This window comes from Falco peregrinus, chromosome 4, assembly GCF_023634155.1.
Source record: "Falco peregrinus isolate bFalPer1 chromosome 4, bFalPer1.pri, whole genome shotgun sequence".
Taxonomy (NCBI): Eukaryota; Metazoa; Chordata; class Aves; order Falconiformes; family Falconidae; genus Falco; species Falco peregrinus.
The window spans coordinates 38014029-38028252 of NC_073724.1; the positions used below are offsets into that span (position 1 = coordinate 38014029).

Genomic DNA, 14224 nt, shown 5'->3' on the forward strand with positions numbered 1-14224 from the left:
TAATGCTTTCTTGCTTGCTTTCTTCTTCCCTCAAGCCATTACTCTAAGTATTGCTATCTGATAATCAATAGTTCCAGTCTGGGAGATGTTCACATCTCCTCTTTGCACTTAACTTCTGTGCTACATGGAGTATTTAACTTCCACGTAGCTACTAAGAACTTTCCATGTATTGAATGGAAAGATGTAGGTAGTTGCAAGGGGGCAATTCAAAGCATGTATATTAGAACCTGAAAGCAGATGAACTGAGAAGTTATCTTCAGAAGACAAAGGAAGAAGGAAAATAATTATTTGATGGAATAGCAGTAGAATGACAGAAAAAGCTAAAATTGTTACTCCAAAGATAATAAAGAACATTAAGTATTATATACAGAAGAACAGAACATTGGAAAGATAGTAGATACAGAGTATCACCATAGAACAGAAGAAAAGGAAAATATAATTAAGTTGATGGGTTAATTTTGATAATTTTTTACCAGCATGGTAGTAAAGAGTTGCCTGCCCCACATTTAGTCTTTTAAGGTCATAAAGAGTGATGTTAATAATGTCACTCATTATGTGACCTTTAAAGGTGAATGAGCAGCAAAGGTGAATGGTAAATGTAAAGATGTTACCATAATTTTAAGGAAAATGTTTAATTTGTGTATTCATGACACTGCCTTTAAATAATAAAAATACAGACTAAAATCTGAGGCTTCTTACAAACTGCTCAAAGTGACCCTTTGGTCTGTTTTGTTCATTATCACTCAAAAAGGTATGCATCATAAAGAGAATAGAAAATAATAAATAAAATCAAAACAGTTTTCATTATCTGAAATACTGAATTTACTTCTGCATAGTCTGTCTGAAAAAATTAAGGAAAATCTGTAAGGGACAGGGTTCTCTAACAACAAATCTGGAAACATACAGTAAAAAGTGACTAGTACATTGAGACTTCTAAGTATAAACAAGGATAAATAAAATGGCACATCTTATGTCTTCAGAAAATAGCTTTGGACAGCAAATTTGCTTGCTTTTATTACCATTTTAAAGAGAAACATTCAATCCACCAAGAAAAAAAGACATTTTAATATTAATTAAGGATATTTTTTTTTTGTTATAAAAGTTATCCAAGGGTACAGGATTTTAATTTTAAAAAAAAAACAGAGGAAGAACTGCTTTTATACAGATGTAGACACTACCCAATACTAAAATCAAAATATAAAACTAAAGTCTATGTTTTGTTTAGGATTTAAACAGTGATTTCTATCACCTGGGTTGTGGGGACTTCTACCATACTCAGACTAGTAAGAATTAAAAACTACCTCCCTTCAAAGTTACATTTTATCATTGACTTAAACATGACCTATAGCCTGTTTATGGTTAAAGATTCGTGAGCAGGAAGCTAGCACCGCTACTCAAATTCTGATGGGAAGGCAAATACTGCTGCTGCACAGACCTTGAAGCAACACAGGACTAACTCTTTGGTGAAGTCAACTGTAAACTGCCCAAGAGCTGCCAAGCCAGCATGCCATAGCATTTGTGTCCCTGGCTCATGTTCTGCTTTATCACATCAGCCTCAAGAAGTTAAAGGTAATCAAAAGGCTGAACCCATTCTGGAAGCTATTTTGAAGGACCAGAACACAGACATGAGCATGCCAGAAGACCAGGTTTTCAGAAAGCTGGATGTGTCAAGCTATTAGTGGCCTACACTGGCTTGTTACTGATCCTTTGTACTTGCTTATAAACACAGTAACAAGAAAACCTTCTTTTTTCCAAAACTCTTAATGCAGAAGTTATGAGACAATATCAGTCTAACAATGCTTTCCAGGCACACTGTAAAATTGTGTGAATCTCCTTGTTCATAGCAGGTAATTTTACACTGAGGTACAGTGCAGGGCTAGGAGGAGTGCACATGTTCATATTTTGTGCGGGAAAAAGATGAAATTTTAGCTTTAATGCTAAAAGCTCAGGCTCCAGTTCTACAAATACTAAAAAATGTAGCTTCCACTGATTTTTTGTGGTTAAAAAATAGAGCCATTTTGAATCCCATTGCTTCAAGTGCTGTGCACCTTTAAAACAACACACTTAAACTTTGTCAAACTGAGCAGCTAAGAAGGAGCCAAAAAAAATTAGTGGTCGGTCTGGAAAATAAAAGACGACAACCAAAAAATTACACAGATTAGAGGACAGGCTTTCCTTGTCTGGCCTGCAGTTACTGTTCCTCATTGACTCATTTTGTGATGGAGCTCAGATCATGCATGCTCAGTGCAAGAAATCAAGAGGAAAAAAGATTTTAAGAAAACAGAATCCTAAGACAAACAATACAAAATAGATCTAACATTGGGCTTAGTTTCTCTCCAATATTACCTACCGCTGTTAAATACTCTACATTATGCCTGGATGCTAGCATAGTTGAAAAAGAATAAGATAATACAGATACGTTACAACTTTGGGTGTGGGTTATGTTCAAGCTGACCTTTCAATTTTGCTGTATCAACAAACTTAATTTCAGATTATCACAATGATTATAACTAAGCTCAGACACACACTGTGAAAAGCTCTTCGTACAACTTCAAACCAGAAACAAATGAAGCAGGTCATAGCACAGAGCAGTTTCTCTCAGTTCAGGAAAGAAGCACAATCAGAAATAGTTAATGCTTATCCTATAAGTACTGTCATTAACTGCTTTCAGATTAGTCAGCTATTCAGCTATCAGATTGCTTAAGTGTCCCTTCAGATATATTTAATCAGAGAAATCAAGAGAGGGAAATCAATGTTGAGGTGGAGGAGCTACATTAGAAATTGTTTGAGGCATCCACCACTGATGCAAAACATTCTTCAAAGGGACAGTTATGGCTGTGCAAATATTCAGTCAGCTATCAGTATAACAATTTGGAAACTAAAATAGTCAGATTAATTTAGTAAGGACTGTAGCAGCAAAAATGAATGAAAATTTACAGATTCAAAAGATTCACCATAAGAAGAGCACCATGAAATTACAAAGATTATACCAATATACTGAAACGGTTAATGGGGTCTGGACAAAGCAGCCAGAAGGATGGGATACTGACCAAAGTTCACTGCAGATAAAAACTTGCAGATTTTTCATTACTTGAAAGGAGATGCACTGAATGACAAGATTCAGGTGGCAAGGCTCAATTTGTTCCTGAAAGCTTTGTATGAATTGTTGTATTGTTTTATTGCTTCTGTATTTGGTGAAGAATTTATTTCTTCTTTTTTTAAAATATAAATAAGTTTTCTGTGTACCATTAGGATCCAGACAAGATAAAGATATCCTGTCCTCTCAAACTGGCCCTGGATATATACTACTTATAAGATAATTGCTATCTCCTTGTTTTTATCCTTAATAGATATTTAAGAAGAGACATCCTGAAAATAAATGCTATGCTAATAGCACCTAGAAATAACCTGCCTGTTCAACACACTTTATAAGGAAAAAAATTGCCACATTAGTTCCCTCGCTATTTGTTTTCTTTATATAAAAGAATATTTGCTTTTGCAGTATTACTTAAAAAACTACTGAAAACTCCTGGTAGCACTTAAGTGGAGTAATTCACACATCAGCACAGTCTATTAGGATATCTGAATCATATTATCAGTTTTTCTTTTTGTTTCCAATTGTATTTTTAGTTAGTTGGTAGGTCATGTTGATGACTCACGTGTCTTTATTTACTTGTTTCTCATTTAAAATTAAGAAAAATTACAGAGAAAAAGATGTAAACAATTCTAAGATGCTCAAAGTAAAAATAATTTTTAACTAAACTTAAAGGAAGAATTCACTTTTTCATGTGCATGACCTTCAGATCAGATAAAGATTCAGATCAGATAAAAAATGAAACAATTTAACTTTGTTAGGGCTTGGGAAAAACTTAAAGAATTTTAATTTCCAGAGTTGACAACGCTAAGAAATGCCAGTCTTCTGGTGTTAAAACCAGCAGAACTAATTACCAAGAAAGCTAAAACAATTCATTAATTATTGTAGCTCTTAGGTCATTATGCCACATTTTATTACTGTAAAAAGAATAATTTCTGTGTAAAGCTAATGTTAAAACAAATTAGAACTTTTGAACATCTTTGCATTTGCTATTTCATTATGCATCCAGACATTAAATTTCAACTTGACCTACAGACTGAAACCCTTACTTACATGCCTATTAAAAATATTATCTAATTGGAATCCCAAGTGTTGTGGGCAGCAGACATAGTATCATACCTGTGAACACTTGAAGGTTATTGATGCCTTGTGATTGCCTCTTCCAAGGGCAGATGGACAGAATTGCACTGGTACTTCAATGGTGGAATGAGGAGCGACAATCAGCTGTACAAATACAAGAAAGGAGCAAAGGAGAGGGGGAAATAAATGAATTTTTTTGAGTCTGTTTCTGTTTTGTGCTTTGTATCAACGGTGTTGATGTTTCTGTGATTAACGCGTTCCACCACGTGCATTCTCCTCTTTCAGCAAGCATAGTCTGCTAAGGCAGCAAGTGTATTGCAGTAAATGATCCCAGTGGCAGTCACTGCACGTTCATTGCTCAGAAACCACAGAGCTGGTGTTATAGATTGCTCCAAGGACACGGACAACAGCTCTCACAAATTCCATTCAAACATGACTTTGGTGTCTGATCACGCTGATGACACTAAAAGGTTATCACATTGACCTCCAAAGACATGAACTGACTTAAACCAGCACTTTGTCCCTTTTCCACTTACTTTTATCTAAACAAACATTGTAAATGATATTGCTAGGCTTCTCTTCACCTGATGTATACTAGTAGAGTCTCAATTGCACAGGGAAAAGTAAAGTATCTGACTACAGTGGGGTCATAAATGTTTTTAAGAACTAGATAAGCAGTGAAAGAACAGAATTATGAATAATGAAAATGCCAGTGCATTGAGAGAATGATCAGCTAGAATCATTGGATACACAATTACTGCGTCTATTTTTTTTAATTTTTTAAAAAAAGCACTAGACTTTTAATATCATACATGTATAAATAATGTTTGCATGCAAGAAGATATAAAAAAAGGGTTGGAATTACGGACACTCAAGCTGTATTTTATAAAACTAATACAATTTACAACTAATAAAAGCCAAAACAACACCCTACAGCTGCTGCCACTGATGAGTTCTTTCATAAAGGAAATGTCAGCCCTGAAAGAACAGGCCACTAACAGGCAGTGAACAGGAGTTATTAAAACATTCATTTTTGTTTACTACATTTTATGGCTGCAAGATGCCTGAGAACACCAACAAGCCCTGCAGCCTCTTCCTGGGGATTTGACTGCCTGTGCTCTGATACGGTGCTCGGCTCAGGGCTGGGGAAGGCTTGACCTTATGGCACAGCAAGGTGGGGACATCCACCAGCAGCCCTGCCCCACCACACCCAAAGACAGCAAGCAGAGCCATGATGGGGACAGGAATGGGGGCCCGCTGTGCCACCAGGACTACTGGTCATGGCCACAGCGCTGAGGCCAAACTGGAGGACGCAGAGGGTGAAGCAGGGACAGTAGAGTCCACTCTCAGCACAGGGCAGAAGCCCCTGATGAGGCTTACGTTGCTTTTCCTCACTGCCCCATGGCTTTCCCCAACATCTCAGAGCTGGACCCAGGCAGAGGCCACAGGCATCCTGGTCCTGCCAGCCATCTTCTGGGTGTGTCTATAGGGTACTGGCATGGGGTCGGACTGGGATGCTGGTGTACCTCAAACAACAGATATTCCTGCTGATGGCAGCGGGAGTTAGATTGAGCAGGAGAGAGGACAGAGCTCAGATATGGTCTACTAATGCACAAACCTCAACATTTTATTCTTCACTTTTAGGAGGCAAGTTTTAAAATACTTTCTCAGAATACTGCCACAACAGTTCAGTGGTTTGAAGACATTAATTGCCTTGTCTATTGGGGCAGTGGTATTGTATTTTTTCAAACATTACTAACTCAATTTTACAGTTTCCACTGTATGACAAAAATATTTCTGGAAGGGTACGTAGGTGGGCCCCATGCACAGAGCACATGGCTCGCTGCTCTGCACCCACTCCCACTTGACTGTTACAGCACCTGCACCCCCCATGTGGGGAGCACAGCACTGCTGCGTTGCTCACACTCCACAATCTTGTACGTCCCATAGGTGAGAGATAGCTTTAAAGCACATTTGCCCCCAGCAGTCAGCTACAGCCGTCCGACTCCTGTCACCTTTGCAAGGTTTCTATATCATCCAGAATAACAGACCTGAAGGTGATACCTCCCACAAACCACCTCCATCCCCACCTGCCCCACTGCCCAGAGTTCATTTAGGTGTTCATCATCTAAAAGGAGCCTGAACAGCTCATTGCTCGGTGGGCTCCTGGGCATGCTCAGCATCCAGAGACCTTTTCTTCAGAGATTTAACTTTCATTTGCAGTCTAGTTCCTACCTACTTTGTCCAAACCAGCCAGACCCATTTATCAAATGAAGACTTTCAAATGGAGAAAGAACCTTAATGATTACTCCCTACCAAATACTTTTCAATGAAATTAAAAAAGCAAGGTAAAGACAGGTTGTCACAGCATAAGAATACATGTTTAAACTAAAACTACAATATCTAAATTTTGATTAATTTCACCAAGAGATCTACATAATTTTGAATAATAACCCTCTGGTAAAAATGAAACCAGACTGGAAATCCATTTTCAATAAGCATTACTTGACATATTATCATTACACAGAAAATGCACTGCCACAATGAATCTAAATAATCAACATGGAGTTACAATAAACCAGCAGACTGTCTGCTCCAGAAACAGAAAAAAATATTTTTTTGCATTATAGATCTATTTTAAAAAATTCATTTTATATAGCATAGTATGATGTTCTACTGTATCCAGAAAGTAATTCGTTTTGAAATAAAGAGCTGGGTAATAAAAAGAACTTACTTTCTACTGAAAACCAAAGAATAAATTGCTTTAAAAATGAGAATTGAGAAATGACACTAACAATAAGTTTAAAGAAGGTCATACTTTGCCACAAACATTCAATAAAATATAGTGAAGTTAATCCATGCCCTGCCTTCCATTTTGTTTACAGAAACAAATGTCCGCCAAGATACTCATGTGAAAGTGAACAAGCATCATTGCTCCTCATAAGATCTAACATATAACTGTTCAAATACAGAAATTGAGTCTGAAGAAGACTGAGCAAATGCACATGCATTATTCCTGTTATAATGCAATAAAGGAGGGAATTTTTTCATTAAATCTAAAACTTTCTTCTCTACTCAGTACAAAACAATACTATTGCTCATTAACAAATAATAAAGCTCGCACACAGAGACTTAGATTGGACTCCTGTCTGCCATCCCTTCTTTATTAAGTTATTTTTCCTCAATAAAAATTGTGTTTCATAACCAATCAAGATGGAAGATAGCTTAATGAGAAAAATCTAGGCTAGTTATAAGCCAGGAGAATAGCAAGCTGAAGACTTACAGTGAAAAGATGTCTCTTCGTGCCCATACAAATGATCCCATTTATAGGAGTTGTTTGTATTTTTAAGTTACATCATAAATATATGTGTGTACAAATATTATACAGACATATGTGAAATCTGTCCATGGATTTATATAGAGGGAAAGAAGTTGAGCAACATAACATTACTGATGATTAAGACTTTTAACCTGTTAAATGCTCAACATGAATCCTTCTCTACTGGAGATAAAAAAAAAAGCTGTGGTTAGGAAAGAAACACAAAACTCAACATCTTAATGACTGTTCCCCCACAAACTCATAATGTCCTACATGATCATGAAAAACAAGTTAGGAATTTTGCAGCAAACTTATGAGTTCATTTCTGTTCCAAATTTTAGAGAATTTGGCAGCATTTATAAAGATGTTAAGTTAACCCATACGTTATAAGATTGACAAGAAGGGAAACAAAAATTAGGTGTAGCTTGGTAATAAAAACAAAAACAAACAAAAAAACAACAACAACAAAAAAAAAGAAAACCCAAATCACATTAAAACCTTGAAACCTTTTATCAAATTCTTGAGAGAAAACCAAGATGGTATATTCCATTTAATGTTGTCTTAGGTTACAACTTCAAAGCCGCTAACAAGATACATATACTTTTCTCATTTTCATCAGTTTACAAAGAAGTTAATGGAGCTGCTTCTAATTTACATGAAGTTGACAAGAACTTTAAAGCCTTTGAATTTCATTTAGACTTCATTAAGTACCCAGAAGTTCAGGAATACTTGAGCATAATTTAACTGGACCTCAGGAAAGCCTGTCATTAAGGATGTCAGTACTTGAAGTTGAATCACATCTAGAGAAAATAATCCCTTGTGGCATTTCAGTAATGCCTTCTGTTGCAAACTCAGACTGGAAAAACCTTCCACATACATGGAATTATGATAAATATGATATCTGAATTTGTTTAAATTTCAAAATATTAGTCAAAATATTGGTTAATATTTTAGGCAGTTAACCTCTAGGAAAGATAAAATTTTCTCTGATATGCTGTTCAATCTGGTTTAAGTAACATAACTCAATGACTGATAAAATCTATTTGAGACACCTTCTGACTGACAGCCCAGTATCTTCAACAGTCCTACACCTTAGCTGGCATAAAAACAAGTATGGATAATTACATGAAATAATAAAATTTACTGATTTGAAATATGCAAATTTTTAAAATTACTACTAATACTCTTCAAATATTACCTATCTTAATTGGCAATCCCCATCTTCAACCTATTGTTCAAATAATTTACTCTTTATTATTGCATTTATTCTGTGGATCACTCAAATCAGAATTTTTCTGTGGACAACAAAGCATTATTTGCTTTAAAGAGAGCAGAAATTTGAATAACTAATATGGGAAATTTCTTCCACACATCACATAGACATTGAAACTGGCATTAATATAAGCTAATACCTGAAACACAGGTTATAATTTATAAGAACAAGCACTAATCTTCTGGAAGTTGCATGCAGTGTTATATGTAGGGACTAAACCTAGGATGTAACATATTCAGGAGAAGAAGTATTTAAATGCCATCCCCTGCCTTTGTCGTGAAACTGAAGGAAATCACATTACCTTTCCAAACATGGGTCTGCAATGGAAGAAACAAGTTCAAAAAGGGACAGATACATCAGATAAATATTAGGTAGCTGCTTATAGCAAATTCACCAACGCTATCCTTTGACTTGAAGAACTACTGTAACTCACAAAGAACATTTCAGAATTCAATGCATGAACAATATATGACTGGATATTCTATTGAGAAGAAAAGAAAGGAAAGAAAGATCATTACTGCAGTTAGCATTGAAAGCGGTTTTGCTAAACAATGTAATATAGTTATAGGTGATGTGTGAATCTCTGGTGATGAAAGGTGATTAAAAAAAAAAAAAATCCTGGACAGGATAACATGCAAACTGCTGGAACCAAAAGTAACTATAATTAAATCTAATCCAAACCTGTGACAATGATCGAAACATAACATGTATAATACTCCTAGATAATTAATACAGTTTGTATCCATTTTTTTCTTAGCTCCTATTCAAATACCAATCAATGAAATTACTAGTAATAACACTTGTTGATTTTTAACATAATGTATGAAGATGTGTTAATTTGCATGACATCAAAGACAGACAGAAATGAACACCTCACATTTTATACTTTTAATTTAATGTAATTCTATGTATGCAAATACAGAGCAGTTCAGTAAATAAGTGTATTTAGTTGTTATCTTTGGAGCCTCTTTTAAGAATGTTTGGTCTTGTTGTACCACTATATTTGAGGCTGAAAGCCGTTTAGTTTCTTCAAGCCAAAAATGAACATATTATGACTTTATAGCATTCCTCTATTTCCCCCATCCAATCCATTTTCTATCTTCTCAGCTTTATTTTAGGATCTTACTACAATAATCCTCTCCTCTCCCTCTGACCCTTAAACCAGTTTGCACAAATAGAATCATAGAATAGTTGGGGTTGGAAAGGACCCACCAGCTCTGGTGTATGTCTTCCCTATATTATCTTCCTTATGTCTAGAAAAGGTGCAATTGCTGTTTCTTTCTTGTCTGCAGCAGGTTTCTTCATTTTTCTTTTTTCACATTAAAGGTTTATATTCACATCCTAAGAAGGGGTCCCCCTAACCCCTTACACCAGAGTTTCCATGCATCTGTCCTCCCTTTTCTCATCTCCCCATCATAAAAGGACACATATTTAATAGCATTAATTGTTAGTAACATCCAAAGAGGTCTTTACAGGACCTGTACTAATAATTAGTAATCAATGGTCAATAACAAATATTTTTCAGAATCCTTAACATCTATAACACTAGCCAGTCTCAATGAAAATATGAAAGCTGAGCCCATCTATACAACTCAGTCCCTGAAAGCACAAAAATGTTAGGCGGCAAGACGGAAGAGCTTCTGTGATGGAGGAGGAAAAAGTAGTGCACATAATACTAACAGAATGAAGATTTTCTCAGTAGAAACCAGTCTCAGTGTAAATGTAAGTTTGGAGAATAAAATTCTTCCAGGTATTTTCTTGAAGCTTCCTTGCAGCTGAATTGATCAAATTCTTATTCATAGGCCCTGCAAGTTGGTTACAGCTGCCATAACTATGAGATAGTCTTATATTCTTACATTAACCTTTTATTTACTTACCTAAATATTTACCTAGTTATCCTGTTTATTCTTAAAAACTTGTGAAGCTTCTAATACAGCTGGTTTATTTACAACTTCTTCCAACATCTCCTGAATATTATTTGCAACCAACACTGCAGTGCTTCTCAAAACCATTCCACAAAGCATTTCAGGTACAAAACAGTTATACTTCAGGTTGCATTGTTTTTCAAGTATAATTGCTTTCATCCTTAAGCTATAAAATATCTAGAATACATACTTACAATGCCTCTAATCTTTGTGACTATGTTTTGTATTCTTTCTGAACATATACTATGATACACAATTCAGTATGTTTTGAAAAGAAAGCTCTCTATCATTTTTGTGAAATCAAAGAAATCTTACTTACAGGGTGGTTTGGATAAGTCTCAAGTGAAAAATTGCTAGGATTGCTGTTAACAATTTCTAGCTCCAGAGTTTCATGTGTAGAATTAGAGAGAGGTATGTATAGACAAGCCCATCTGGAAAACATACATATATGCAATGATTATTAATTACAAAGCTTCTTCCATCGCATCTCATTATTCATCACTTGTTTTCTTTCCTGAAAAATGAGTACTTTTTAAAAATAGAATTATTTTCTATTGCATGAGTATTTTTCCACTAGTAGGCACACATTTAATAGCAATAATTATTAATAACAATTATTAATAAGAATAAAAACTTGTATCAATAACTATTGGACATTTTAAGAGCAGAATTGCCTTGCTATACAGGAAGCCAATTTTAGTTAGTTTGCTGAAAGGACTATCTAGCTCCCTCAGTACTCAACACAGAGAAAAATATTTTCAGGGAAAATTGGTTGTAACATAGATCACTAAGATGTGGAATCATTTTTCATTGTTTACAGGAGGAGTCTAGATTTAATGCCTTAAACTTGATGCCTCACTTTTAGGTAGGAGGATGTGAAAATGCATCGTAGTGTCTCCAATACCACAGCTGCACATTTATTCCTAGGCTCCAATTTGCAGATTTATGTCTCACCTTTCTTTCCTTAGTTTCTATAGATCTAACTTTGGAATAAAACATTTTAATCAAATAGATAATTCCATGTGTCAAGCCCGATAAAAAAATTTGGTTCCAAAAAGTAAAATAATTTTGTCTATTATTCTGTAGTCTATTCATGGACTCATAGTCTGCCTCAGGAAAAGCACTGGACAGAAATTAAAGGTAATCAGACAAATTATATCTGTAACTCCTTTTTTTCTAAGCAATGGTTTACAGGAAAAGCTTGTAATTAAGTGGTGTTGCCAATAGCTTTTGATTTAGTTCCCCTAAGCCACCATTCTTCTTGATCATGTAACCCTGAGACCTCAAAACAAACTGTTGTTTCACACCAGCCATTTCACTGAAGGTTCTGCCTTCTTCCTTCCTCTGTCTTCCCCTGCATGGACTCCAAAGCTGTTCAATTTTGTACATTGTTGTGTTGTTCATTATAGCATAACGTTAAATCACTATGTTGCACATGTAGATTATATATTCTAATGAGTATTGTGGCTGCCCCAGAACAAAGATTGGAGTGTGCTGTTTGCCTAAAACTTATATTTTAAATCAGCTGGCAGTCTATTTTACAAACTGACCTCTGTTTTCTACTCAAAGAATAGACAAACACAAGATACATTCAATAGGGAACACAATTTTCAAAAGAATTCGTAAGACCACCAAAAATTCCTCTGTTCTGATCAAAATAATATATTATTTGCCTCTAATAAAGATATATGAACATAAATCACATTCTTGTTATAACACCAAGGGACACAGAAAAGAGATTCAAGATGAATCAGTGAAAAAAGTAAATAAGTAAAGCTTGAAAAATTAGATACATTTTTTTTTTCCATAATTTATCTGCCTAATGGGCATTCCCTCTAGTCAAAGCTGTGGCAGGTCAACTGCCAGTTTGTTCCACATATTTATCCTCTGGAAAAAATTAGTCAGTTAATCATAGTAAATCAGTAAGGAAAAAGAAAATACAAAAAGCAACATTCAGAAAAGAAGATATTTCAGCCAAGCTTTATGACTATAACTTCAGGCCCTAAAACTTGTGCTCACATGGGCTCCTTCCAACATATGCAGTGATATAAATCCCCAGCATCTGAATGGCAGACTTGTTTTTGACTAACACTGTCAAAGCATTGTGTCACTGGGGTCTCAACAGCAGAGAGTAGAGAAACACCAGGAAACTGTTAGGTAAGAACCGAAGATTCTTTTAATAATCACATCTAATATCTCTAGCCTTCACCTTTTGGTTTCTTTCATATATAACACTTTGTCAAAGAGGAAACTATGTTGGAATATCTGAAATTTCACTAAGCAACTACTTGACTGTTAGGGGTTCTTCAAGTGATCAAAATCCATTAAGAATCTCTGCCACCCCACACAGATTGACTACCGTGGTTATGCTAGAAGAAGCTGTTGCATATGACAGCAAATTCCAGGCCACTGTGAACATCATTGGACTGACTCATCTTCAATGACTGCTGTGGAGCTCATACCAGGATGGATAATTGAAGATGGACAATACCAAAAAAAGTTTCTTTGCTTAGAGATATATGCTAAAGGAAGTGTCACATCTACCTTGACAAAAAAAAAAAAAAGCAGATCTGACTGTGATAAGCCCAGAATGTCAGGGTATCTGAAGAAGGAATAAAAGATAAACTCTTAATATTTCTTCTTTTCACTTTCAAGAATCGGTTAGAAATTGATTCTCAGTGTATCAATATGTTCTGGGCTCCTAATCTAGTTTCAAGTTATGTTTCAAGGACACAAAATCTTAAATCTTTCAGATCGATAGGAAAAATAATGCAGTGAGCATGTAATGAAAAACCTTATTCTTAGAAGGATATCACGTATGATAATGCTTCTTCCAAATTCAAGGAAGAAGTGGTAGAATGGAAGATAGTCTTGTAACTACAAAGCTTCACCAACCAGAAATGCCTCAAATTTTTTATGACATTTACAGTCCACATCTCTGGGAACACAGCAAGGAAGTACACCCATTCAAAACAAAACAAAAAATATTGATACCTTTCTTAGACAATACATAAATGTCTACCTGTGCATTGCCTTTACATATTCAGCCTACATTAATGCAGGTAATTTACTTGGACTATCTCATTCTTTCAGCAGGTAGAGTAATTCTCAGTAATTTAACTATAACCTTAATGTCATCACCAATTGCCATTGTCCAAAATTTTGCATTTCAAGAGGAGGACATTATGTTGATGACGCAATAGAAACAAATTTCGGGGAAAAGGAGAATGTTGAAGGACATAGCTGAATAAAAAGCAGATGGCTTTATGAAACCAAGACTACGGCAGATTACGCAAACAGAAAAGGAAGAATTTTGTCAGGTTTTTTTATGCTGTTTTATAATATTTACATTAAAAGATATATATGAAAGAGACCACTGTTAGTTTCCTGTTATACATTATTGTTGTTGCTGCTGTTGCTAAATAATTTAACTAAATAGTACTTCTTTGTTCTTCCACCACTATCTGCCCAGGTCAGATGTAGATGAGTTCATTTACATATGCATAGGAATTACAACATGCGTGTACTTGTAA

The 14224-nt window shown here is 35.3% G+C and overlaps 1 protein-coding gene across 1 annotated transcript in view; it reads right to left on the bottom strand.

Annotated features, from left to right (window-relative positions):
* Positions 1-14224, bottom strand: part of CFAP47 (cilia and flagella associated protein 47) — a 342945-nt gene that overhangs the window by 80514 nt on the left and 248207 nt on the right. The window contains 2 exon segments of the mRNA XM_027782493.2: positions 4214-4318; positions 11011-11122. Of these exon segments, the coding sequence (XP_027638294.2) occupies positions 4214-4318; positions 11011-11122 (217 nt within the window).